The sequence below is a fragment of the Cervus elaphus genome, chromosome 13, assembly GCF_910594005.1.
Source record: "Cervus elaphus chromosome 13, mCerEla1.1, whole genome shotgun sequence".
Lineage (NCBI taxonomy): Eukaryota > Metazoa > Chordata > Mammalia > Artiodactyla > Cervidae > Cervus > Cervus elaphus.
The window spans coordinates 48,655,366-48,681,491 of record NC_057827.1 but is presented as its reverse complement, the minus strand read 5'-3'; the positions used below and the strand labels follow the sequence as shown (position 1 = coordinate 48,681,491).

Below are 26,126 nucleotides of genomic sequence, written 5' to 3'. Positions count from 1 at the left end.
TTCATGTTTTTTCTTGTCATTCCTGTTATTATTTGTTCCTTGTTTGTTTTTTCTTAATGATTCTTACCAGAGATTTGTCAGTTTTATTAGTCTTTGGAAAGAGTGAACTTTTGGCCTTGTTGATCCTCTGTGTTTTATGTTCATTTTCTCATTTATTAATTTTGCTACTTGTTATTTCTTTCTGCTTTTCCTGATTTTATTTGATGGTTCTTCTGCTAGCTAATTTAATTAGCCTCATTTTTTTAATATAAGCATTTTTGAGACTGTTAATTTACCTCTTAATGCTATTTTAGCTACAGTCTACAAACTTTGTATGTGTATTATTCACTGTAAGTGTTCTAATTTTCATGTTAATACCTTCTGTGACCTGTGAGTTATTTAGGTGTCCATCTGCCAAACAAATAAGATTTTTCTAGTTTTCTTTTTTCTCACAGATTTCTAATGTGATTCTTTTTGGTCAGAGGATATAATTTGTGTAATCAGTATGTAGGCCGTCCTCATAAATGTCCTGTGTTTGAAGAGAATGTATTCTTTTCTATGAAGTTCATGATTTTTAAAGTTTATTAAATCAAGCTTATTATTGTGTTGGTGAACTTTTCTGTATTCTTACCTAAAATTTTTGGTCAGCTTGACCTCACAGTTATTGAGAAGATGTGGTAAAATCTTTTGTTTTGATGGTGATTTGCTTATTTTTTTCTTTGTAGTTCCGTAAATTTTCCTTTGTATATTTTGAAGCTTTGTAATTAAGTACATACATATTTATATCTTCTTGAGTTAAACTTTTTGTTTATGGACCTTTTAATCTGCAGAAATTATCTGTAGTAAAAAAGAAAACTTAATTTGCTTAAAGTCTACCTATAGTAGTCTGTCTACTTTTAGTACATTAATACCACTTTTTATTAGAATTATCCTCATGTATTTTTTTAAATTCTTTAATTTTCAGTCCTTTTTATTACATTTTATATGTCTCTTATAAATATGGTTGGATTTTAAAAAATCTTTGTCTTTTAACTGAAATATTTATTGTAATTACTGATATGTTTGGATTTACTGATATGATCTTATTTTGTTCTTTTTATTTTTCTTATGTCTGTATTTTCTTATATTCCTCTTATTTTTTGCTTTTATTTAATTGATGTTTTTTCATTCTGTATCCTCCTTCCTATCACTTGGTTTGAGAGTTTTTTCTTTTCCTTGTCCTTCAGTGATTACTGTCTAAATTTTAACATACATACTTCACTTTCCAAGTATAAAGTTATTATTTTTTTACCCTCTTCCTAATCAATACAAGATTAACAGAACCCTATTATTCTAATTTCTCCCCAAATAATTTATTGTTATTAACAAATAATTCAGTTCTATTTTGCATGTTTATATATTTAACTCCAGTATCATTATTATCTGTGTGTTCAGTTGATTTACAGTTAGTTTTATTCATCACTCCTTTTGATTATGATTTCTTCCTTTTCAGATCTTTCATTTAGAATTACTTTCCTCTTCTTGAAGTTCATCATTTAGAATTTACTTTAGTGGATGTCAAACACTTACAAATTTTTGCTCTGAGAATACCTTTATTTTGCCCACATATTTTTTCCACTGGATATGAAATTCTAGATTGACAGTTATTTTCACCCAGTACATTTCAGATACTTTCCCACTTTTCTGGGTTACTGTTCACATGTCAATCAGCAGTTGAACTCTTGATGCTTTATAGGTCAGTTGTCTGGCTTTTAATACCTTTTTTTTTTTTTAACTATTTGGCATTTTATATTTTACTGTGGCATATTTGAGACTTCCCTGATAGCTCAGTTGGTAAAGAATCACCTGCAATGCAGGAGACTCCAGTTCGATTCCTGAATCAGGAAGATCCACTGGAGAATGAATAGGCTACCCACTCCAGTATTCTTGGGCTTCCTCTGTAGCTTAGTTGGTAAAGAATCCACCTGCAATGTGGGAGACCTGGGTTTGATCCCTTGGTTGAGAAGAGCTCCTGGAGAATGGAAAGGCTACCCCCTCCAGTATTCTAGCCTGGAGAATTCCATGGACTACAGTCCATGGGGTCGCAAAGAGCTGGACACCACTGAGTGACTTTCACTTTCATTTTTCACTGTTCAGGTCTAGATTTCCTTTTATTCTTCAGGGGATACTTTGGGGATACTGTATTTATGGATTAGTATAATTTGACAGTTCTGGTGGAAAATTTCCAGCCGTTCTGTCTTTAAATATTGGCTCTGTCCTTTTTTTTTTTTTTGCATTTCAAGATATGTGTTAAACCTTCCCGCTTTCTACATCTACTAATCTCACATATATATTTTCAGCCTCTTTGTCTCTCCATGCTACATTCTGATTACTTTCTTTCTAATTACAACTGTTTCTGGAAGTTGGCCAGTCTGTTTGGTCAATTTTAGGTGTCTAGTTCATACCTTACTTTTTATGTATTGATATGAAAATTTTTTATTATATTTATATTTTATTTTCTGTTGATTGATTGATTGATCCTCCTGATATCCCTGAAGTCTTTATAGGTCTGAGTCTGCCATATTTTGTTTCTGAATGCTCTTCCTCATGGTGCTATATATTCTCTTGAAATATTTTGTGATCAGAATTTTGATTCTGAGCTTTTACTACTTAACGACTGTTTCTTGATTTGGTTTGTTAAAGGTTGATTGTTCCAGAAAGGGGATGCATTTACTTCATATAGATGCAAGGAAACTCTTCCAATCTCACATTAAACTGAATTCCTAAAGTTTAAGCCAGCCAGATAATATGAATGTACAAGTGTAAACCTGTATTACGGCTAGCTTTTGGTTACAGTGTCTCTGAGGAGATGTCTGTTATCTACTTTGCCTCTATGTACAGGCAATTTTCCTTGCAGACTTTTATGGGGTGGTTTTAAGTGATGGGACTGGAAGCCATGATCTTTATTTTTTGAATGTTGCATTTTAAGTCAGCTTTTTCACTCTCCTCTTTCACTTTCATCAAGAGACTCTTATAGGTCTCTTTACTTTCTACCATAAGGGTAGTGTCATCTGCATATCTGAGGTTATTGATATTTCTCCCAGCAATCTTGATTCCAGCTTATGCTTCATCCAGCCTGGCATTTCGCTGATGATATATATTCCTTTGGAACTCCAACTTTGTTTGGAGGTTTCCTATCATTCTTTCTTCCTTGCCCCTTTAGATCCATAAAAACCAGAGTAATTGGTTCCATTCAAAATGAAACCACTTTATTGCTACACCTAAAACCTCTCTTGAGTTTGGACCTCATGTAGGTTTTTATTTTCAAATATTTCTCCCTACGTCTTGGCTCATCAGTGCATTTAAGATAAAAGTTTTTTTTTTTAAACTGTATAACATTTTTTTTTTTCAGTTGTACGATTGGTTACCTAGTTATCACACTCTTAGAAATAGAATTCCCCTTATTGGGTTTTTAATGATACTATTTATATTTTAATTTCTAGAAGTTAATATTTGGTTGTTTTAAAATATCTGTGTAGTGCTTTTTTTACAGTGGCTTATTCATATTTTCACTTTCTTAATATTAAAATGTATTAAAATATTCATATTCCTTATTCTAGTAGTTCTGGTAACTTAGGTTTTTGCTGTTCTGGCCTTGTTTGTTGTTTGTTTATTCACCCTCATTTGTTTGGATTTTTATGTTAAGAGCTTGCATTTCTTTGGAATCTTACAAAAATGACTTTAAAACCTGGGTTGGAGCTTGTGTTCCTCCAGAGAAGATTTGCACTTGCTTCTCTCAGGTATTCAGGAGTCCTGTCAACCTTGGTTTACTTTACATTACAATTCTTTGCTTATGATTTTTCTCACTTTGCAGCACTCAAAAGTTAGGTGATAGCCAGCCTATGAATATGAGTTTCCAGGGAAGACTGGTATTCCTTACTCGAAGTCAGCAGACAAGTTTCCTTACTGACTCTTCTCTGGAGTCAAGTTTTTTCTTCCTGTCCTAGCTCACCATTGTTTTGAGGATGTACCCTTGACTGGTTTTACATTTGTATGGTCTCTCAGGTCCACACAGCGGGCATTAATGCAAAGCTCTGAAGGCTGTCCAAGGCAACACCCACCTGTTGCATTGCTTACTCGTCCCTCTAGATCAACACTTTCATTTTGTTCTAGACTCAGAATATCCTTACAAGCTGAGCCATTCATTTAAAAGGTATATTATACTTGCTATGTGACAACTTTTAGGTGTTCTGTGCGAGTAGATTCTAGGGTATCTTTCTTAAAATACTTCCAGAAACTGAGGTTCTCTGAGATGTTATTTTTATTGTAACAGCTGCTTTTTAAAAGTGGTTTTTAAGGCAAAACTTAAAGAAAAATAGATTTTAGGATGGTGACTTCAATGAATCATTAATGTTTTGAAAGGAATCAATTTCTAAGATTAGATTGTAGTAGAAAAGCTATTTTTACTTGCTTAATACTGATGATAAGTTTGCACAATGGAGAATCTGTGAAATAATTTCTTTCTTAATTTGAAGGCTCATGTGTTTCATATTGTGGTATAGACATAAATATTTAATTAATTATTAGGTATATGAGCATATGATGATTTTGCCCTTAGCAGTCCCAGCTAGAGCCCAAGTCCCTCTGTAGGTAAGTTTAGTAGAAATGTCTTGTCTTTTCAACTTTCAAATAATTTCATCCTCATAGCCATTACACTAAACTGGTTCCCTGTCTTCAGCTTTCCTCTCTTTCCTTCCCACCTCCTCTTCTTACCTGGCTACTCAACCTTTAAGATCATAGCTTAAATGTGAGTACACCAGAAAAGTCTTCCATGACCACCCTCACCCATTCACTTGCCCACCCACGAAGCAGGTATACACATGTGCACATACACATACACACAGATGCTCAGTAAGGACCTCTTTTTAATGATGTTTTTGAAAACTATACTCTCCTTCATAGTATCTCTCCTGAGTTTTAGAAATTTTTTAATGTTTAATTTTGATCTTTCTTATTACCCCCCATAAATACTTATCTTAGTCATTCATCATTGTAGCCATAGTGCCTGGCAGTGAGTTAGGCACCAAATAAATTTTGGTGAATTTGTTTAGTGAATTTTGGTGAGCTATCAAATTTGATGAATTAATCAAGAAGCTCAGTAACTGTTGAGTGCTGGGCACTTTGTTAGTGCTAGCTGTGGGCTAACATGTATTTCTAGAAGCCAAGTCTTGAGATAATTTGTTACATAGGTAATAACTTTTTTTAATACCACTTTAATGATTGTGAATTCTGTGTCAGATGAGGGTATCTATAATTTTATGTGTCTTTAAAAGAAAGGTACAACTGCAAAGCGTAAATGCCCAGATTATTTGAAATGATAAAATTATTCTCCATATCCCTTCAGTTCAGTATAGAATGGGCATAATAACACTCCAGACATCAACACTCTATTTTATGAATAAACCCATTCTTTGTGCTGTATGTTGTTAGTACTTGGAGGCTACAGTGAGGAGCCACAGGTACTTTGATGTGAGGTAAATAAAACACATAGAGTTTAACCTTTAAAAGCACCACATATTTATTTATATGTATGTAATTTTTAAATATATAAGTATACATATATATGTAAAAAAAAATTTTCCAAAGGCAGTGGGTGGCAAAGTATAATATGGGGCTCCTGAGACATCCCCAGAACATTTTGAGGTTCATAAGGTCAAAACCTTTTTCACTGTTGCAGTGAAATTTTCCACAGTGTACAGTGGGGAAAGTGTACAGTGTACAGTGAAATTTTCCCCAGGATACCTGACGTATGATACTGTATCAGATTTAATGCGGAAGCAAGTGGATAAGAGAATCCAACTGTCTTCTATTAAGCTAAACATTAAAGAGATTTACAAAAAAGTAAATAATTCTACTCTTCTTTTAATTTGGAAAAGGAATTATTTGTGTTAACATACATTAGATTAAGTATTCTGAGACAAAATGTGAACCTCTTTGTCTCTAAGGAGGTTTGTCTCTAATCTTTTTGTCTCTAACCTCTTTGTCTCTAAGGAGACAAAAAATTACCAGGTCTGCTAAATGCTCACTCTATTTAATTAAATTTCAAAGAATGTGTCTGTCACAATCTGGGTTGGTTAATAATGGAAGCCCATTAAAAAAGTAATCAGAGACTAACATGTTTTATTCATGTTTTTTCACCAGAGAAGAGAGGCTTAGCTACCAGTAAATCAGATCCCATTGGTGAAGCCAGTTATTAGAAAACTATGTACCAGTTTGCCTTAAGCTGATACCATTAAATATTTTACTTGTTTTTTTATCTCTTGTGTTTTGGTTCTTTGTCCCTGTAATTTTCTGGTTCTGATGTAGTTTTATGGTCATAGAATCATGAAAGTGGAGATGACCTCGTAGGTCTACCTGTAGAGAGAAAATTTGCTGAGTATTGATTGACATATTCTTGCTTATAATGACAGACTCCCTTATTATCGATTAATACTTGTATTTGATTGTGAGTGGTACTTCTTTGTAGAAAGATTATGGTGCCACTATGTGGATTTGACTTCCCTGGTAGCTCAGACTGTAAAGCGTCTGCCTACAGTGTGGGAGACCCGGGTTCAATCCCTGGGTCAGGAAGATCTCCTGGAGAAGGAAATGGCAACCCACTCCAGTATTCTTGCCTGGAAAATCCCGTGGATGGAGGAGCCTGGTAGGCTACACTACAGTCCATGGGGTCACAAAGAGTCCGACACGACTGAGTGACTTCTCTCTTTAGGTTCAAAACAAAAATGAGCAGAAAATACAGAGACTTCTCATGCTAATTTTTAAGTAAATTTTTCAGTATTTGAGAATAGAACTTTTAGAGATTGAGCTTTTTTTTTTTCTTTTAATATTTTTAAGGAGCTCTGAAGTGTTGTTTCAGTTGGAAAATAGTCTTAGAGCAGGCAATGATGATCAAAATTATGCCATTGACCATTAAACTGTCAGAACATGAGAATGAGAATTTGGGAATGGGTTTGTTCAGTGGAGGAAAGTAGCAAGTAATGCAGTTTTCTAGGGAATCAATAATAGCAATAAATAAAAGGATTACCAAACAACATGAAATACCCTATTGATATTACACATGAGCTTTTCATCATTATTTTCTTGGCTAGTTTCAGTCAGATAAAGTAGTCTTTTGACCCCATGATTGTTATTAAATGTTCATAGATAATTCTAGAATAGAAAGTATCAGGTTTTAGGTAAAGGTTTTGTGATTTTTACAGTTGAAATTCATAGATAATCATTATGAAACATACAAAAACAAGTAAGTTGAATACCAATTTTATTTGTTAAAAAAATACAATGAAAATGTTAACACATAAACACAAATATTATAAGGGAAGGACTTTGAGTAGTGAGACTGAGTGTTTTTCTTGCTTTATTTTTGTAAGTATGAATTGTATAAAAAAGCTTTTTTTTTTTTCTGTGATGATGTTTTTGTGTTGAGGAAAATGTTATTTTCCAACTTAAGATTACCACTGAAAGGAAAGGATAACTGTACGGTATTCCTTTTAACTTTCTAAATATTTTTGCCGTATTATTTAGCTTGTAAAATTTTAAGTGTGTAAAATGACAGAAGAAAACTCTTACCTTTTTAAACAGTATGTTGTGAAAAGCTAAGTTGCCTTGTTACATAGTGTTTTTATTGCTTTTTGGAGTCATTTTTTTAAATAAAAATCTTTTTATCAAAATTTATTTTAATCTACAAAAATGTGATTTATTATGAAAAGTTGTATTTACATTAAACTCATAGGAACACAGTTACAGGGAATATGTTCATTCTGAAATATCACTATTGAAACAAATCTTTGCTCCTAGGACTGGAAATCCATGTCTACCTACTAAAAGTATTTGTCTTAATGTATTTACAGATTATTTGGAAACAAAAGGTTTTTTCTGACAATGAATTGTTTGACTTTAGCTCTTTAAGATGGAGAAGGCAATGGCACCCCACTCCAGTACTCTTGCCTGGAAAATCCCATGGACAGAGGAGCCTGGTAGGCTGCAGTCCATGGGGTCGCAAGAGTCGGACCCGACTGAGCGACTTCACTTTCACTTTTCACTTTCACACATTGGAGAAGGAAATGGCAACCCACTCCAGTGTTCTTGCATTGAGAATCCCAGGGACAGGGGAGCCTGGTGGGCTGCCGTCTATGGGGGTCGCACAGGGTCGGACACGACTGAAGTGACTTAGCAGCAGCAGCTCTTTAAGAATCATTTATATCTCACATTTTATTAAGATAGAAATGTATATTTTAGTAGTTTGCTGCAAAGTAAAAGGTGTTATTATATTCTCTCTTTTTTTCACTAGGCATTTTTATTACCAATTTGTGAAGCAGCAGCTATGAGAAAAGTGGTGAAAGTATATCAGGAATGGATCCAGCAAGAGGAAAAACCTTTGTTCATGCAAGAGCCTGAAGAAATTGTGATCTCTTCTTCAGCCCTTCCATGCATTGACAATGTCACAGACCATGATATTTCAATGGAAGAAGGAGAAAAAAGAGAAGAGGTAAAATAAGACTTACGTATTTTAATATAAGTTTAACAGATAAGATTTTCACAGAAATGTGGTGATATGGGATAGATGGGAAGGTAAAGATACTTTTCAGTATACAGTTGATCCTTGAACAACATGAGTTTAAACTGTGGGTCCATTTATATGAGGATCTATTTCAATAGTAAATATTACAGTACCACATAATCCATAGTTGGTTAAATATGTTGATAATGGAGAAACTGTGGCTATTGAGAGCCAACTATAAGTTATATGCAGATGTTTGACTGCTCGAAGGGTTGGTGCCCTACACCCAGTGTTGTTCAACAGTCAGTTATATTTCACAGTTTAGATAATATGTTATCTTAGTACTCTATCCCAAAGCTCTTTGATGTCACAACTTCAAAAGAGCTTGTATTCTGATTCTTTCAGTCATTGTTTAGATCAAAATTGGATGGTATTACAAAAGGTATAATATTTTAAAGTGTGGTGGGAATTCCCTGGTGGTCCAGTGGTTAGGAAGTGGTACTTTCACGGCTGGGGCCCAGATTCATCTTTTGTTGGGTAAGTAAGATCTTGCAAGCTGCGCATCCCAGTCAAAACAAAACTGTAAAGAAAAAAAAAAAAACTGTGAGACTAAATCAAAATGGATGCTGTAGTACATACACTGCAAATACTTTTATTTGGCTGTAGCCAAGAGTCGGTGGTTGAGAGTGATAAGAAATGTGAAATAGAGGGAGGAGCCAAGATGGCGGAGGAGTAGGACGGGCAGACCACTCTCTCCTACAAATTCATCAAAAGAATAACTGAACGCAGAGCAAACTTCGCAAAACAACTTCTGATCGCTAGCTGAGGTCATCAGGCGCCCAGAAAAGCAGCCCATTGTCTTCGAAAGGAGGTAGGACAAAATATAAAAGATTAAAAGTGAGACAAAAGAGCTAAGGATGGAGATCCGTCCTGGGAAGGGAATCTTAGGCAGCATTGCTTGGAGTAGGGTCCGGGCCTGAGTGCCCTGAGGAGAATCGGAGGGAGCTTCTGTGAGTTGCCAACTTGAACTGTGGGAGACCAAAGGAGAGAGAGTAAATTAACCGGCCTGAACACACTGCCTGCCGTTCGCAGAACAAAGAGACTAAGAAAATCCAGAGAAGAGCGCGCAGGCTGCGGACCGGCCCAGCCCCGCCGGAGGCAGGAGGCAGGGGGGAGGGGAAGGTCGCGGCGAGACACAGGGCGCAGGCACCCGGCCGGCGCGCGTGGGGACTGGGGCTGGGGACGCGGAGGGGAGTGGGCGCGCCACACCTGGGGAGAGTGCGCCCACCAAGCCCCTGGCTGCCTGGACCGCTCTGACGGGGAAGGCACAGAGAGCAGGCGCAGCTTTTCGCTCCGCGCTTTTGTGGAACACCCGAGGGCTGGAACCTCGCGCAGCGCGGGCCGTGCTCCATGTAGAGCAGCCGGGAGCCTGAGCAGCGCAGGCGGAGAAAGCAGCGTCAGCCCATCCCCGCGGCGCAACCCCCTCCCCGCGGCGCCAGTCCCGCCCGGCAGCGCCAGCCCCTCCCTGCCCCGCAGAAGGACGGAAGTAGCTACCTGAATAAGAGTCCACCTCTGCCCGCCTGTGTCAGGGCGGAAATGAGGCTCTGAAGAGACCGGCAAACAGAAGCCAAATAAACAAAGGGAACCGCCTCAGAAGGGACTGGTGCAACAGATTAAAATCCCTCTAGAAAACACCAACTACACCGTAAGGGGCCTGTAGATACCGAGAAGTGTAAGCTGGAACGAGGAGCTATCTGAAACTGAGCCGAACCCACACTGACTGCAACAGCTCCAGAGAAACTCCTAGATATAATTTTACTTTTTTCTCTCTTTTTTTTTTTTCTTTTTTATTATTTTTTTTTTATTTTTTATTTTTTCTCTTTTATTTTCCTTTAAAATCCCCTATTACTCCCCCATTACTCCTTAATTTTCATTTCCATAGATTTTTACGATTTTTTAATTAGGGAAAAAAAAATTTTTTTTTCTTTCTTTTTTTTTCTTTTTTTCTCTTCTTTTTTTTTTTCTTTCCTTTTTCTCTTCTATTTTCTATTTTTCTTTTTCTCTTATTTCTTTTAAAGTCCTCTAGTACTCCTCTACTACTCCTTAATTTTCATTTTCAATACACTATAACCTTACAAAAAAAAAAAAGAAGAGAAGCCCTATTTTTAAACCGAAGATTATTCTCTCCCAATCTTGACTCTCTGTTTTCTACCTCAGAACACCTCTATTTCCTCCTTTCCCCTTCTCTTCCCAATACAATTCTGTGAATCTTTGTAGGTGACTGGGCTACGGAGAACACTCTGGGAGCAGACAGCTGCGTAGATCTGTCTCTCTCCTCTTGAGTCCCCCTTTTTCTCCTCCTGCTCATCTCTATCTCCCTCCTCCCTCTCCTCTTCTTCATGTAACTCTGTGAACCTCTCTGGGTGTCCCTAACGGGGGAGAATCTTTTCACCATTAACCTAGAAGTTTTCTTATCAGTGCTGTATAGTTGGAGAAGTCCTGAGACTACAGGAAGAATAAAACTGAAATCCAGAGGCAGGAGACTTAAGCCCAAAACCCGAGAACACCAGAAAACTCCTGACTACATGAAACTTTAAGTAATAAGTGACCGTCCAAAAGCCTCTATACCTACACTGAAACCAACTACCACCCAAGAGCCAATAAGTTTTAGAGCAAGACATACCACGCAAATTCTCCAGCAATGCAGGAACATAGCCGTGAACATCAACATACAGGCTGCCCAAGGACACACCTAACACATAGACCCATCTCAAAACTCATTACTGGGCACTCCATTGCTCTCCAAAGAGAAGAAATCAAATTCCACGCACCAGAACACTGACGCAAGCTTCCCTAACCAGGAAACCTTGACAAGCCAATCGTCTAACCCCACCCACGGGGTAAATCCTCCACAATAAAAAGGAACCACAGACCTCCAGAATACAGAAAGCCCACTCCAGACACAGCAATCTAAACAAGATGAAGAGGCAAAGAAATACCCAACAGGTAAAGGAACATGAAAAATGCCCACCAAGTCAAACAAAAGAGGAGGAGATAGGGAATCTACCTGAAAAAGAATTTAGAATAATGATAATAAAAATGATCCAAAATCTTGAAAACAAAATGGAGTTACAGATAAATAGCCTGGAGACAGATTGAAAAGATACAAGAAATGTTTAATAAAGACCTAGAAGAAATAAAAAAGAGTCAATTAAAAATGAATAATGCAATGAATGAGATCAAAAACACTTTGCAGGGAACCAAGAGTAGACTAACGGAAGCAGAAGATAGGATAAGTGAGATAGAAGATAAAATGGTGGAAATAAATGAAGCAGAGAGGAAAAAAGAAAAAAGGATCAAAAGAAATGAGGACAACCTCAGGGACCTCTGGGACAATGTGAAACGCCCCAACATTCGAATCATAGGAATTCCAGAAGAAGAAGACAAAAAGAAAGGCCATGAGAAAATACGCGAGGAGATAATAGCTGAAAACTTCCCTAAAATGGGGAAGGAAATAGCCACCCAAGTCCAAGAAACCCAGAGAGTCCCAAACAGGATAAACCCAAGGCGAAACACCCCAAGACACATATTAATCAAATTAACAAAGATCAAACACAAAGAACAAATATTAAAAACAACAAGGGAGAAACAACAAATAACACACAAAGGGATCCCCATAAGGATAACAGCTGATCTATCAATAGAAACCCTCCAGGCCAGAAGGGAATGGCAGGACGTACTGAAAGTAATGAAAGAGAATAACCTACAACCTAGATTACTGTATCCAGCAAGGATCTCATTCAGATATGAAGGAGAATTCAAAAGCTTTACAGATAAGCAAAAGCTGAGAGAATTCAGCACCACCAAACCAGCTCTTCAACAAATGCTAAAGGATCTTCTCTAGACAGGAAATGCAGAAAGGTTGTATAAACGTGAACCCAAAACAACAAAGTAAATGGCAACGGGACCACACCTATCAATAATTATCTTAAATGTAAATGGGTTGAATGCCCCAACCAAAAGACAAAGATTGGCTGAATGGATACAAAAACAAGACCCCTATATATGCTGTCTACAAGAGACCCACCTCAAAACAAGAGACACATACAGACTAAAAGTGAAGGGCTGGAAAAAAATATTTCACGCAAACGGAGACCAAAAGAAAGCAGGAGTCGCAATACTCATATCAGATAAAATAGACTTTCAAATAAAGGATGTGAAAAGAGACAAAGAAGGACACTACATAATGATCAAAGGATCAATCCAAGAAGAAGATATAACAATTATAAATATATAGGCACCCAACATAGGAGCACCACAATATGTACGGCAAACACTAACGAGTATGAAAGAGGAAATTAATAGTAACACAATAATAGTGGGAGACTTTAATACCCCACTCACAACTCTGGATAGATCAACTAAACAGAAAATTAACAAGGAAACACAAACCTTAAATGACACAATGGACCAGCTAGACCTAATTGATATCTATAGGTCATTTCACCCCAAAACAATCAACTTCACCTTTTTCTCAAGTGCACACGGAACCTTCTCCAGAATAGATCACATCCTGGGCCATAAATCTGGTCTTGGAAAATTCAAAAAAATTGAAATCATTCCAGTCATCTTTTCTGACCACAGTGCAGTAAGATTAGATCTCAATTACAGGAAAAAAATTGTTAAAAATTCAAACATATGGAGGCTAAATAACACGCTTCTGAATAACCAACAAATCATAGAAGAAATCAAAAAAGAAATCAAAATATGTATAGAAATGAATGAAAATGAAAACACAACAACCCAAAACCTATGGGACACTGTAAAAGCAGTGCTAAGGGGAAGGTTCATAGCATTACAGGCTTACATCAAGAAACAAGAAAAAAACCAAATAAATAACCTAACTCTACACCTAGAGCAACTAGAGAAGGAAGAAATGAAGAACCCCAGGGTTAGCAGAAGGAAAGAAATCTTAAAAATCAGGGCAGAAATAAATGCAAAAGAAACTAAAGAGACCATAGCAAAAATCAACAAAGCTAAAAGCTGGTTTTTTGAAAAAATAAACAAAATTGACAAGCCATTAGCAAGACTCATTAAGAAGCAAAGAGAGAAGAACCAAATTAACAAAATTAGAAATGAAAATGGAGAGATCACAACAGACAACACTGAAATACAAAGGATCATAAGAGACTACTACCAGCAGCTCTATGCCAATAAAATGGACAACTTGGATGAAATGGACAAATGCTTAGAAAAGTATAACTTTCCAAAACTGAACCAGGAAGAAATAGAAGATCTTAACAGACCCATCACAAGCAAGGAAATCGAAACTGTAATCAAAAATCTTCCAGCAAACAAAAGCCCAGGACCAGATGGCTTCACAGCTGAATTCTACCAAAAATTTAGAGAAGAGCTAACACCTATCTTACTCAAACTCTTCCAGAAAATTGCAGATGAAGGTAAGCTTCCAAACTCATTCTATGAGGCCACCATCACCCTAATCCCAAAACCAGACAAAGATGTCACAAAGAAAGAAAACTACAGGCCAATATCACTGATGAACATAGATGCAAAAATCCTTAACAAAATTCTAGCAAGCAGAATCCAACAACATATTCAAAAAATCATACATCATGACCAAGTGGGCTTTATCCCAGGAATGCAAGGATTCTGTAATATCTGCAAATCAATCAATGTAATATACCACATTGACAAATTGAAAGATAAAAAGCATATGATTATCTCAATAGATGCAGAGAAAGCCTTTGACAAAATTCAACACTCATTTATGATTAAAACTCTCCAGAAAGCAGGAATAGAAGGAACATACCTCAACATAATAAAAGCTATATATGACAAACCCACAGCAAGCATCACCCTCAGTGGTGAAAAATTGAAAGCATTTCCCCTGAAATCAGGAACAAGACAAGGGTGCCCACTCTCACCACTACTATTCAACATAGTGTTGGAAGTTTTGGCCACAGCAATCAGAGCAGAAAAAGAAGTAAAAGGAATCCAGATAGGAAAAGAAGAAGTGAAACTCTCACTGTTTGCAGATGACATGATCCTCTACATACAAAACCCTAAAGACTCTACCAGAAAATTACTAGAGCTAATCAATGAATATAGTACAGTTGCAGGATATAAAATTAACACACAGAAATCCCTTGCATTCCTATATACTAACAATGAAAAAACAGAAAGAGAAATTAAAGAAACAATACCATTCACCATTGCAACAAAAAGAATAAAATACTTAGGAGTATATCTACCTAAAGAAACAAAAGACCTATACATAGAAAACTATAAAACACTGATGAAAGAAATCAAAGAGGACACAAACAGATGGAGAAACATACCGTGTTCATGGATTGGAAGAATCAATATTGTCAAAATGGCTATTCTACCCAAAGCAATCTATAGATTCAATGCAATCCCTATCAAGTTACCAACGGTATTTTTCACAGAAGTAGACCAAAGAATTTCACAATTTGTATGGAAATACAAAAAACCTCGAATAGCCAAAGTAATCTTGAGAAAGAAGAATGGAACTGGAGGAATCAACCTGCCTGACTTCAGACTCTACTATAAAGCCACAGTCATCAAGACCGTATGGTACTGGCACAAAGACAGAAATATAGATCAATGGAACAGAATAGAAAGCCCAGAGATAAATCCACGAACCTATGGACACCTTATCTTTGACAGAGGAGGCAAGGATATACAATGGAAAAAAGACGGCCTCTTTAACAAGTGGTGCTGGGAAAACTGGTCAACCACTTGTAAAAGAATGAAACTAGAACACTTTCTAACACCATACACAAAAATAAACTCAAAATGGATTAAAGATCTAAATGCAAGACCAGAAACTATAAAACTCCTAGAGGAGAACATAGGCAAAACACTCTCCGACATAAATCACAGCAAGATCCTCTATGACCCACCTCCCAGAATATTGGAAATAAACGCAAAACTAAACAAATGGGACCTAATGAAACTTAAAAGCTTTTGCACTACAAAGGAAACTATAAGTAAAGTGAAAAGACAGCCCTCAGATTGGGAGAAAATAATAGCAAATGAAGAAACAGACAAAGGATTAATCTCAAAAATATACAAGCAACTCCTGCAGCTCAATTCCAGAAAAATAAATGACCCAATCAAAAAATGGGCCAAAGAACTAAACAGACATTTCTCCAAAGAAGACATACAGATGGCTAACAAACACATGAAAAGATGCTCAACAGCACTCATTATCAGAGAAATGCAAATCAAAACCACAATGAGGTACCATTACACGCCAGTCAGGATGGCTGCTATCCAAAAGTCTACAAGCAATAAATGCTGGAGAGGGTGTGGAGAAAAGGGAACCCTCTTACACTGTTGGTGGGAATGCAAACTAGTACAGCCGTTATGGAAAACAGTGTGGAGATTTCTTAAAAAACTGGGAATAGAACTGCCATATGACCCAGCAATCCCACTTCTGGGCATACACACCGAGGAAACCAGATCTGAAAGAGACACGTGCACCCCAATGTTCATCGCAGCACTGTTTATAATAGCCAGGACATGGAAGCAACCTAGATGCCCATCAGCAGATGAATGGATAAGGAAGCTGTGGTACATATACACCATGGAATATTACTCAGCCGTTAAAAAGAATTCATTTGAATTAGTCCTAATGAGATAGATGAAACTGGAGCCCATTATACAGAGTGAAGTAAGCCAGAAAGATAAAGAACATTACAGCATACTAACACATTTATATGGAATTTAGAAAGATGGTAACGATAACCCTATATGCAAAACAGAAAAAGAGACACAGAAATACAGAACAGACTTTTGAACTCTGTGGGAGAATGTGAGGGTGGGATATTTCAAAAGAACAGCATGTATACTATCTATGGTGAAACAGATCACCAGTCCAGGTGGGATGCATGAGACAAGTGCTCGGGCCTGGTGCACTGGGAAGACCCAGAGGAATCGGGTGGAGAGGGAGGTGGGAGGGGGGATCGGGATGGGGAATATGTGTAAATCTATGGCTGATTCATATCAATGTATGACAAAAAAAAAAAATATTGTAAAGTAATTAGCCTCCAACTAATAAAAATAAATGAAAAAAAAAAAAAAAGAAATGTGAAATAGACAAGAACTAGATCCTGTTTAGTAAGTTGTATGCTATCATGATGGACTGATTACATTCTGGACACTGGAAAGATTATGGATAGTTACAAATCTCAGAAGAATCATACCAAGCTTAGAATGGAAGATAGATTGGAGGCCAGTCTGGAGGCAAGGACACTAGCTAGGAAGTACCAGAAGGCGATAATAGGCACCTGATAGAGGAGAGTGGCAGTTGCAATGGAAATATAAGGGAGAAGACAGATTTATGAGCTCCTTTGATGGTAAAATCAAGTATTGATGATTAATCATATATGAGGAATGAGAAGGTGTCCCAAAGCTTTTCTTTTACAACCAAGTTAGTTGCCATTCACACATGAACAGGAGTGAAAATAAGTTCAAGTGTGGTGATTATGTCCAAGGAGGCTATATTAGGATTGGTAGAAATGAGGAGAGCATGCTTGTATGAATTTACTTTTAAGTGTCTTGAATTTGAGGTGCTTGTAGGTCATTCAGGAAGAACTGTTCAGAAGATACCTGATCGAGAAGTATGGAGCTTAAGAGAACAGTGTAGACTAGACCATGATATATTGTATTGGCTACTTAGACAAAGCTGAGTCCCAATACTGCTTCTGGTAATGAAACAATAGTTTGATTAGACTAAATCTCCTATGTATTAAAATTGTAAGTTCTAGGCAGAATACCACAAAAAAAAAATTGAAAATACTATTGAGTGACCAAAAGCAGAAAGAAATTAGAAACTTTAAAAATAAAAGTAGAACAACATTGAGTGAAATTTCTCTTTAACTGAGAGAACTCCTTAATCAGCAGAACTTTTGACAGCTAACACTCCAGCAGAAAGCTGTAGTATTAATGGTTTGAAGTGTCAGTATTCATCTATCTTTGGATAACAGGAATTTTATTTTTCTTAAGTAGGATAAATAGAAGCTATTTTCTTTTATTTAAGTCATTTGGATTCTGGCATGTCCTTTAGAAGAGGATTTATCTTTTACAAAGCTATAAATAATACGATCTCATTCTTTTTAAGATTTATTTATTTACTTATTTGACTGCGCTGGGACTTTCTCTAGTAGTGAGTCAGGGCAGGGGCTACTCTTTGTCATAGTGTGCAGGCTTCTCATTTCAGCAGCTTCTCGTTGCAGAGCACAGACTCTAGGGATACTGGCTCAGCAGTTATGGCTTGTGGGCTCAGAAATTGTGGTGCACAGACTTAGCTGCTCTGCATCATGTGGAATCATCCCAGACCAGGGATGGAACCTGTGTCCCCTGCACTGGCAGGCGGATTCTTTTTTTTTTTTTTGGCAGGCAGATTCTTAACCAGTGCACCACCAGGGAAGCCCAATGCAGTCCCATTTTGAGTGTGTAAGTGTAAGAGGAGAGGTTTATACATTAGACAGGTAGAAAAATGTCTCTGTATCTGAAATAATACAATTCCTGACTGGTCCTGATGGGTGATTTTTTTATTCCTTATATTTTTGTCAGTGAGAACTTGTTTTTACAGTGTACATATGTGTTACTTTTGTAGTCAAACAGGATATCTTGTATTTTGAGAGAATGTATAACAGAGGGACCTAGTACTTTTCAGTTTACATATTGAACTTACTGACTTGTCACAGCATTCTTAATTGATAAAGTATTAACTTGATATTTTGCTTCAGGAAAATGGGACCAATGTTGCTGATCATGTTCGAAATTCCACTTGGCCTAAAAATGGCACCTACCAAGATGTTCTTCATAATGCTTCTGAAGAAGCCACAGAACAAAACATACGAGCTGGTGCCCAGGCAGTTTTGCAGGTAGATCACTTTCTGTTTATTTTTATAAAATGAAATAAAAATCATTATTTCAAATACATATTTCACTATTTCAGTGTAATTTTTTAAGTACAATGAAATTACCACACACATTTATCAATTACTGTTATGCCCTATTAATGTTGTTTTTTCTTTAACCTTCCTATCATAATGTGTATTGATAAACGTTGCATTTTTTTTTCTAAACAGTTTTAAAATTTATATAAATTGTGTCATGGTATACTGTCATCAGCAACTTTTTACATTATCCATTATGTTTTCGAGATTTCTTGTTGATACATAGCCATTATGTTAATTCATTTAAAACTACTTTGTGGTATTACAATTTTGATTATTTTGCATTTAATCATTTTTCTGTTAATGGTCTTTGTGTGTATGTGTTGATGGTTTTTTAAGTTGTTTTTTTAAGATGGTTTCCAGTTTCTCAGTATTTCAGGTAATGCTGCATTGAATATTCTTATACATGTATTTTTGAGTACATGTTGGACAATTTGCCTAGGATAGGGAATAGAAGTGGAATTGCTGGGTTGTTGCATTTGTACGTTATCAGTTTTACTTAACTATTAATTGCCAAATTGTTCTTCAGCATGATTATATTTTATATTCCCTTAGTAGTGCTTATAAGTTCTTATTTCCTTGTCTCTTCTTCATAGCTTATATTGTCAGATTTTAATTTTTGCTACTCATGTGTATATGGAATATTATTCTTTTTAGTTTGTATTTCCCTGCTTTAATTTAATTTGCTTCTCCTTTATCACTACTGAAATAGAGCATCTTTTCTTGTGTATGAGTTGACGTATTAATATGTTTTTCCGTTATTCTTTTGGATTGTTTTTTTGTTACTGATTTTTAGTTCATTGTATTTATTCATTTTTTAAATCTTACTGTTCTGTTCTTGTCAAGGTCACATGTGACTTCTCCATTGTTAAATCACATGAAGTCTTTCAGTCCTAATTTTACCAGATATGTCAGCATTTTTACAGAGTAGATCATTCTTCTCTGTTAAAACCATTCTTCAAATGGCCTTCAGAATATCATACCCTCCTGTTTTTCTATTTTCTCCTAACTCACTGGCTACTTCTCAGGTTTTTGGTTTCTTTTTTGTTTTGTTTTGTTTTGTTTACTGATTTTTCAAAATATTTCTGAACTTTTCTTGCTGAAGTACCCAGGAACCAGTTCTTGGCTATCTTTTCTGTGTAAACTTACTGATGTCTTCTAGATCTTATCCATTCCTAGGGCTTTAAGTGTCATCTATACACTGCAACTTATACTTTTTATTTCTAGTCTGAGACTTATTATCTGAACTCTTAAGAGTCCTGAACTCAAATATTCAACTGCCAAGTTGGCATCTTTTTTTTTTTTTTTTATTAGTTGGAGGCTAATTACTTTACAATATTTCAGTGGGTTTTGTCATACATTGATATGAATCAGCCATAGATTTACACGTATTCCCCATCCCGATCCCCCCTCCCACCTCCCTCTCCACCCGTTTCCTCTGGGTCTTCCCAGTGCACCAGGCCCGAGCACTTGTCTCATGCATCCCACCTGGACTGGTGATCTGTTTCACCATAGATAGTATACATGCTGTTCTTTTGAAATATCCCACCCTCACATTCTCCCACAGAGTTCAAAAGTCTGTTCTGTATTTCTGTGTCTCTTTTTCTGTTTTGCATATAGGGTTATCGTTACCATCTTTCTAAATTCCATATATATGTGTTAGTATGCTGTAATGTTCTTTATCTTTCTGGCTTACTTCACTCTGTATAATGGGCTCCAGTTTCATCCATCTCATTAGGACTGATTCAAATGAATTCTTTTTAACGGCTGAGTAATATTCCATGGTGTATATGTACCACAGCTTCCTTATCCATTCATCTGCTGATGGGCATCTAGGTTGCTTCCATGTCCTGGCTATTATAAACAGTGCTGCGATGAACATTGGGGTGCACGTGTCTCTTTCAGATCTGGTTTCCTCGGTGTGTATGCCCAGAAGTGGGATTGCTGGGTCATATGGCAGTTCTATTCCCAGTTTTTTAAGAAATCTCCACACTGTTTTCCATAACGGCTGTACTAGTTTGCATTCCCACCAACAGTGTAAGAGGGTTCCCTTTTCTCCACACCCTCTCCAGCATTTATTGCTTGTAGACTTTTGGATAGCAGCCATCCTGACTGGCGTGTAATGGTACCTCATTGTGGTTTTGATTTGCATTTCTCTGATAATGAGTGCTGTTGAGCATCTTTTCATGTGTTTATTAGCCATCTGTATGTCTTCTTTGGAGAAATGTCTGTTTAGTTCTTTGGCCCATTTTTTGATTGGGTCATTTATTTTTCTGGAATTGAGCTGCAGGAGTTGCTTGTATATTTTTGAGATTAATCCTTTGTCTGTTTCTTCATTTGCTATTATTTTCTCCCAATCTGAGGGCTGTCTTTTCACTTTACTTATAGTTTCCTTTGTAGTGCAAAAGCTTTTAAGTTTCATTAGGTCCCATTTGTTTAGTTTTGCGTTTATTTCCAATATTCTGGGAGGTGGGTCATAGAGGATCTTGCTGTGATTTATGTCGGAGAGTGTTTTGCCTATGTTCTCCTCTAGGAGTTTTATAGTTTCTGGTCTTGCATTTAGATCTTTAATCCATTTTGAGTTTATTTTTGTGTATGGTGTTAGAAAGTGTTCTAGTTTCATTCTTTTACAAGTGGTTGACCAGTTTTCCCAGCACCACTTGTTAAAGAGGTTGTCTTTTTTCCATTGTATATCCTTGCCTCCTCTGTCAAAGATAAGGTGTCCATAGGTTCGTGGATTTATCTCTGGGCTTTCTATTCTGTTCCATTGATCTGTATTTCTGTCTTTGTGCCAGTACCATACTGTCTTGATGACTGTGGCTTTGTAGTAGAGTCTGAAGTCAGGCAGGTTGATTCCTCCAGTTCCATTCTTCTTTCTCAAGATTACTTTGGCTATTCGAGGTTTTTTGTATTTCCATACAAATTGTGAAATTCTTTGTTCTAGTTCTGTGAAAAATACCGTTGGTAGCTTGATAGGGATTGCATTGAATCTATAGATTGCTTTGGGTAGAATAGCCATTTTGACAATATTGATTCTTCCAATCCATGAACACGGTGTGTTTCTCCATCTGTTTGTGTCCTCTTTGATTTCTTTCATCAGTGTTTTATAGTTTTCTATGTATAGGTCTTTTGTTTCTTTAGGTAGATATACTCCTAAGTATTTTATTCTTTTTGTTGCAATGGTGAATGGTATTGTTTCTTTAATTTCTCTTTCTGTTTTTTCATTGTTAGTATATAGGAATGCAAGGGATTTCTGTGTGTTAATTTTATATCCTGCAACTGTACTATATTCATTGATTAGCTCTAGTAATTTTCTGGTAGAGTCTTTAGGGTTTTGTATGTAGAGGATCATGTCATCTGCAAACAGTGAGAGTTTCACTTCTTCTTTTCCTATCTGGATTCCTTTTACTTCTTTTTCTGCTCTGATTGCTGTGGCCAGAACTTCCAACACTATGTTGAATAGTAGTGGTGAGAGTGGGCACCTTTGTCTTGTTCCTGATTTCAGGGGAAATGCTTTCAATTTTTCACCATTGAGGGTGATGCTTGCTGTGGGTTTGTCATATATAGCTTTTATTATGTTGAGGTATGTTCCTTCTATTCCTGCTTTCTGGAGAGTTTTAATCATAAATGAGTGTTGAATTTTGTCAAAGGCTTTCTCTGCATCTATTGAGATAATCATATGGTTTTTATCTTTCAATTTGTTAATGTGTATTACATTGATTGATTTGCAGATATTACAGAATCCTTGCATTCCTGGGATAAAGCCCACTTGGTCATGATGTATGATTTTTTGAATATGTTGTTGGATTCTGCTTGCTAGAATTTTGTTAAGGATTTTTGCATCTATGTTCATCAGTGATATTGGCCTGTAGTTTTCTTTCTTTGTGACATCTTTGTCTGGTTTTGGGATTAGGGTGATGGTGGCCTCATAGAATGAGTTTGGAAGCTTACCTTCATCTGCAATTTTCTGGAAGAGTTTGAGTAAGATAGGTGTTAGCTCTTCTCTAAATTTTTGGTAGAATTCAGCTGTGAAGCCATCTGTTTCTGGGCTGTTGTTTGCTGGAAGATTTTTGATTACAGTTTCGATTTCCTTGCTTGTGATGGGTCTGTTAAGATCTTCTATTTCTTCCTGGTTCAGTTTTGGAAAGTTATACTTTTCTAAGCATTTGTCCATTTCATCCAAGTTGTCCATTTTATTGGCATAGAGCTGCTGGTAGTAGTCTCTTATGATCCTTTGTATTTCAGTGTTGTCTGTTGTGATCTCTCCATTTTCATTTCTAATTTTGTTAATTTGGTTCAGTAACACAATAATAGTGGGAGACTTTAATACCCCACTCAGAACTATGGATAGATCAACTAAACAGAAAATTAACAAGGAAACACAAACCTTAAATGACACAATGGATCAGCTAGACCTAATTGATATCTATAGGACATTTCACCCCAAAACAATCAACTTCACCTTTTTCTCAAGTGCACACGGAACCTTCTCCAGAATAGATCACATCCTGGGCCATAAATCTGGTCTTGGAAAATTCAAAAAAACTGAAATCATTCCAGTCATCTTTTCTGACCACAGTGCAGTAAGATTAGATCTCAATTACAGGAAAAAATTGTTAAAAATTCAAACATATGGAGGCTAAATAACACGCTTCTGAATAACCAACAAATCATAGAAGAAATCAAAAAAGAAATCAAAATATGTATAGAAATGAATGAAAATGAAAACACAACAACCCAAAACCTATGGGACACTGTAAAAGCAGTGCTAAGGGGAAGGTTCATAGCATTACAGGCTTACATCAAGAAACAAGAAAAAAACCAAATAAATAACCTAACTCTACACCTAAAGCAATTAGAGAAGGAAGAAATGAAGAACCCCAGGGTTAGCAGAAGGAAAGAAATCTTAAAAATCAGGGCAGAAATAAATGCAAAAGAAACTAAAGAGACCATAGCAAAAATCAACAAAGCTAAAAGCTGGTTTTTTGAAAAAATAAACAAAATTGACAAGCCATTAGCAAGACTCATTAAGAAACAAAGTTGGCATCTTAACTTGACTATCTACTAGACATCTTAAATTTGACGTATCTAAAACTTGACATACTTGTTCAACAAACATGGTCTTCCTGCAGTTTTTCTCATTTCATTTGATGGCAGCTCTGTTTTCCAGTTGCCATTTGATTTCCTGTATTTCTTTTATATCTTATATCTAATTTGACAACAAATCCTGTCAACTTTCAGAATGTATATAGAATCTGACTACTGTTCAGCACTCACACTACCTCTTGTATTCAAGCCTCAATAATCTTTGATCTGGAATAGGCATTAAATTTCTAATTACTGTTCTTGCTTCTGGTCTTGCACCTTCCATCACCGTGGTATATTCTCAACCCGATAGCCAGAGGGATCCCATAAATCGGATCATGTCATTTTCCTGTTTTAAAGTCTCTGGTGACTTTTCATTATCACTGAGTTCTTCCCAGTGATCTGTCAAGCCTTTACATCATTGCTCCTCACAGAATGTGGTCCACAGGCTAGTGCCAACCCACAAGTAGTTACAAAATTGAGAGTGAAAGTTTAGAAACTTAAGTCATTTAATATCTCTTGATTCTGATGAGAAGTTTGGGTTTGTATTTTGCATGCTTCTTCTCATTTCCTTTTTCCTATTCATTTTTTAAAATTGTATTTTACAATAGGATTGGTCTGCAAAAGACTTGGGGGAAAACCTGTACCTCACCACTGGCAGTATAAGAAGCTCTGCTTCATGTGCTCCGTTTATTTCTCAACATACCTCCCACTGCTTTTCCCCTGCCTCACTTCACTCTGTACTTGGTATTCCTCATGTATGCTAGGCCGGCTTTCACCTCAGGTCATTTAAACTTGCTTTTCCTTTTCTTAGGAACATTTTTCTTCCAGGTTGCTACATAGTTGACCTTTTTCTTTTCTGTTTTAAGTCATCCTTATTTATGTTCATTTTTTGCTCCCTGTCACTTCCTTTGGTTACTGGGTTCCCCGGGACAATGAGATGATAGTGAGGAATCCTTGTCTTGTTCTTGAATATTGGCCACTACTTCCATATATTCAGGCTCAGGCAGAACTTTTCAAGCTCAATTGATGTTAAAACATCTGCTGTAGTTCCTGATAAATGCTCTTTTTCAGATTAAGAAATTTTACCTTTTCTCTTAGTGTGGTAAATTTAAAAAAATGAGTAAGTGCTAAATGCTTTTCTTTATGCAATGTGATGAGTCTACCTTTTCACATTTTAATCTGTTGATAAGGTACATTATATTATTAAACTTTGCTCATGTCAAGGCATTCTTACATTTCTGAGGTAATTATTACTTGGTCATAAAGTATTATATTTTGCTTGAGTTGAATTGCTACTTTTTTGAAGATTTTCGTCTGTATGTTCTGAAGTATCTCTTACTTTTCTTATATAGTCCTTATGTGTTTTTGATAACTGGGTTATAGTTTTATAAAAATAAATTTGGCAGTTTTTCTTTCTTTTTTTGTTTCTGAAACACTTTATGTCAAATAGGGATCATTTTCTGGGAAAACTGGACAAAACTCTGCCTGTAAAGCAGCATAGGCCTGGCGTTTAGGGATGGATCAGGGATACCTTGATTAGCAGTTCCCTGTCTTTGTATTGTACCTCTTTTCTATTTTTTCTTGAGTCAGTTTTGGCAGTTTATGTTTTATCTACAAAATATAATCCATTTTATTAAATTTTCAGTTTTATTGGCATAAAGTTTTTCACTAAACCATCATTTTAAAATTCTCCACTGGGTATGTAGGTACATCCTTATTTAATTTCTAATGTTATTTGTGCTTCTCTTAAGCTTTTCTTAGTCAGTGTTGGTAGACCTACAGAGTCAGCTCTTTTCACGATGTTAAAGTTAGCTTAAGTATTCTTTGCTCACATGATTTTACAACTATATTCTGTTATAGTTCATCCAGGGAATTTAAATCAGATTTGTGGGTATGGAAGATGTAAATGTCCTTGATTCACAGTAGATGTAATGTTCTATTCCTCCAAAGTGTTTTGAGAACCTTTGCACTTACCTGTCACTAATATAACAACTTTGTCCTCTATAACAAAGTATAATTAATGATATTATAATAAATTTAATTAAAGATACATATTGATGGATCCTGATTAGTAGTACTGTAATATGCAGCCTGTTATTAACAAAACAGATATGCACACAAAATCAATAAACATGAAAAAAGAAAACAGATGATTTTGAACACTTCATTCAGAAAGTTCACCTTGATTGAGGTATCTATCATCTTGATTGAGGTATCTATCCTCTTTTATCCTAAACTGTTTTTACTTTTTTATTGTTCTTTCCATTTTGTGACAGCAGTAAGGTTATTATGTTAAAGCCTCACTTTTAAAACTTGCTGTTTTTCACTTGGTTTATTTTTTCAGTGCCTGCTAGTAACCGTATATTTGTCTAGATAAACATAAAAATAGATTTAATGAACTTAAATTTCCCATATCAAGCTGGTGGTAGAAGCAGGATTAGAATTAACCTACAGTCTAATGCTTTTAAGTTTGTTGTAGATCACTTAGCAATTTGATTTTTTTCCCTTTAAAT

General features: G+C 36.1%; 1 protein-coding gene across 9 annotated transcripts in view; it reads left to right on the top strand.

Moving 5' to 3' along the window:
* The window catches only part of RALGAPA1 (Ral GTPase activating protein catalytic subunit alpha 1), a 216,638-nt gene that overhangs the window by 55,995 nt on the left and 134,517 nt on the right, over nucleotides 1-26,126 (top strand). For all 9 annotated transcript variants that reach the window (XM_043921232.1, XM_043921231.1, XM_043921230.1 and 6 more), the window contains 2 exons: nucleotides 8,306-8,503; nucleotides 18,313-18,450. In XM_043921232.1, coding sequence (XP_043777167.1) covers nucleotides 8,306-8,503; nucleotides 18,313-18,450 — 336 coding nt within the window. The remainder of the gene's footprint in view (nucleotides 1-8,305; nucleotides 8,504-18,312; nucleotides 18,451-26,126) is intronic.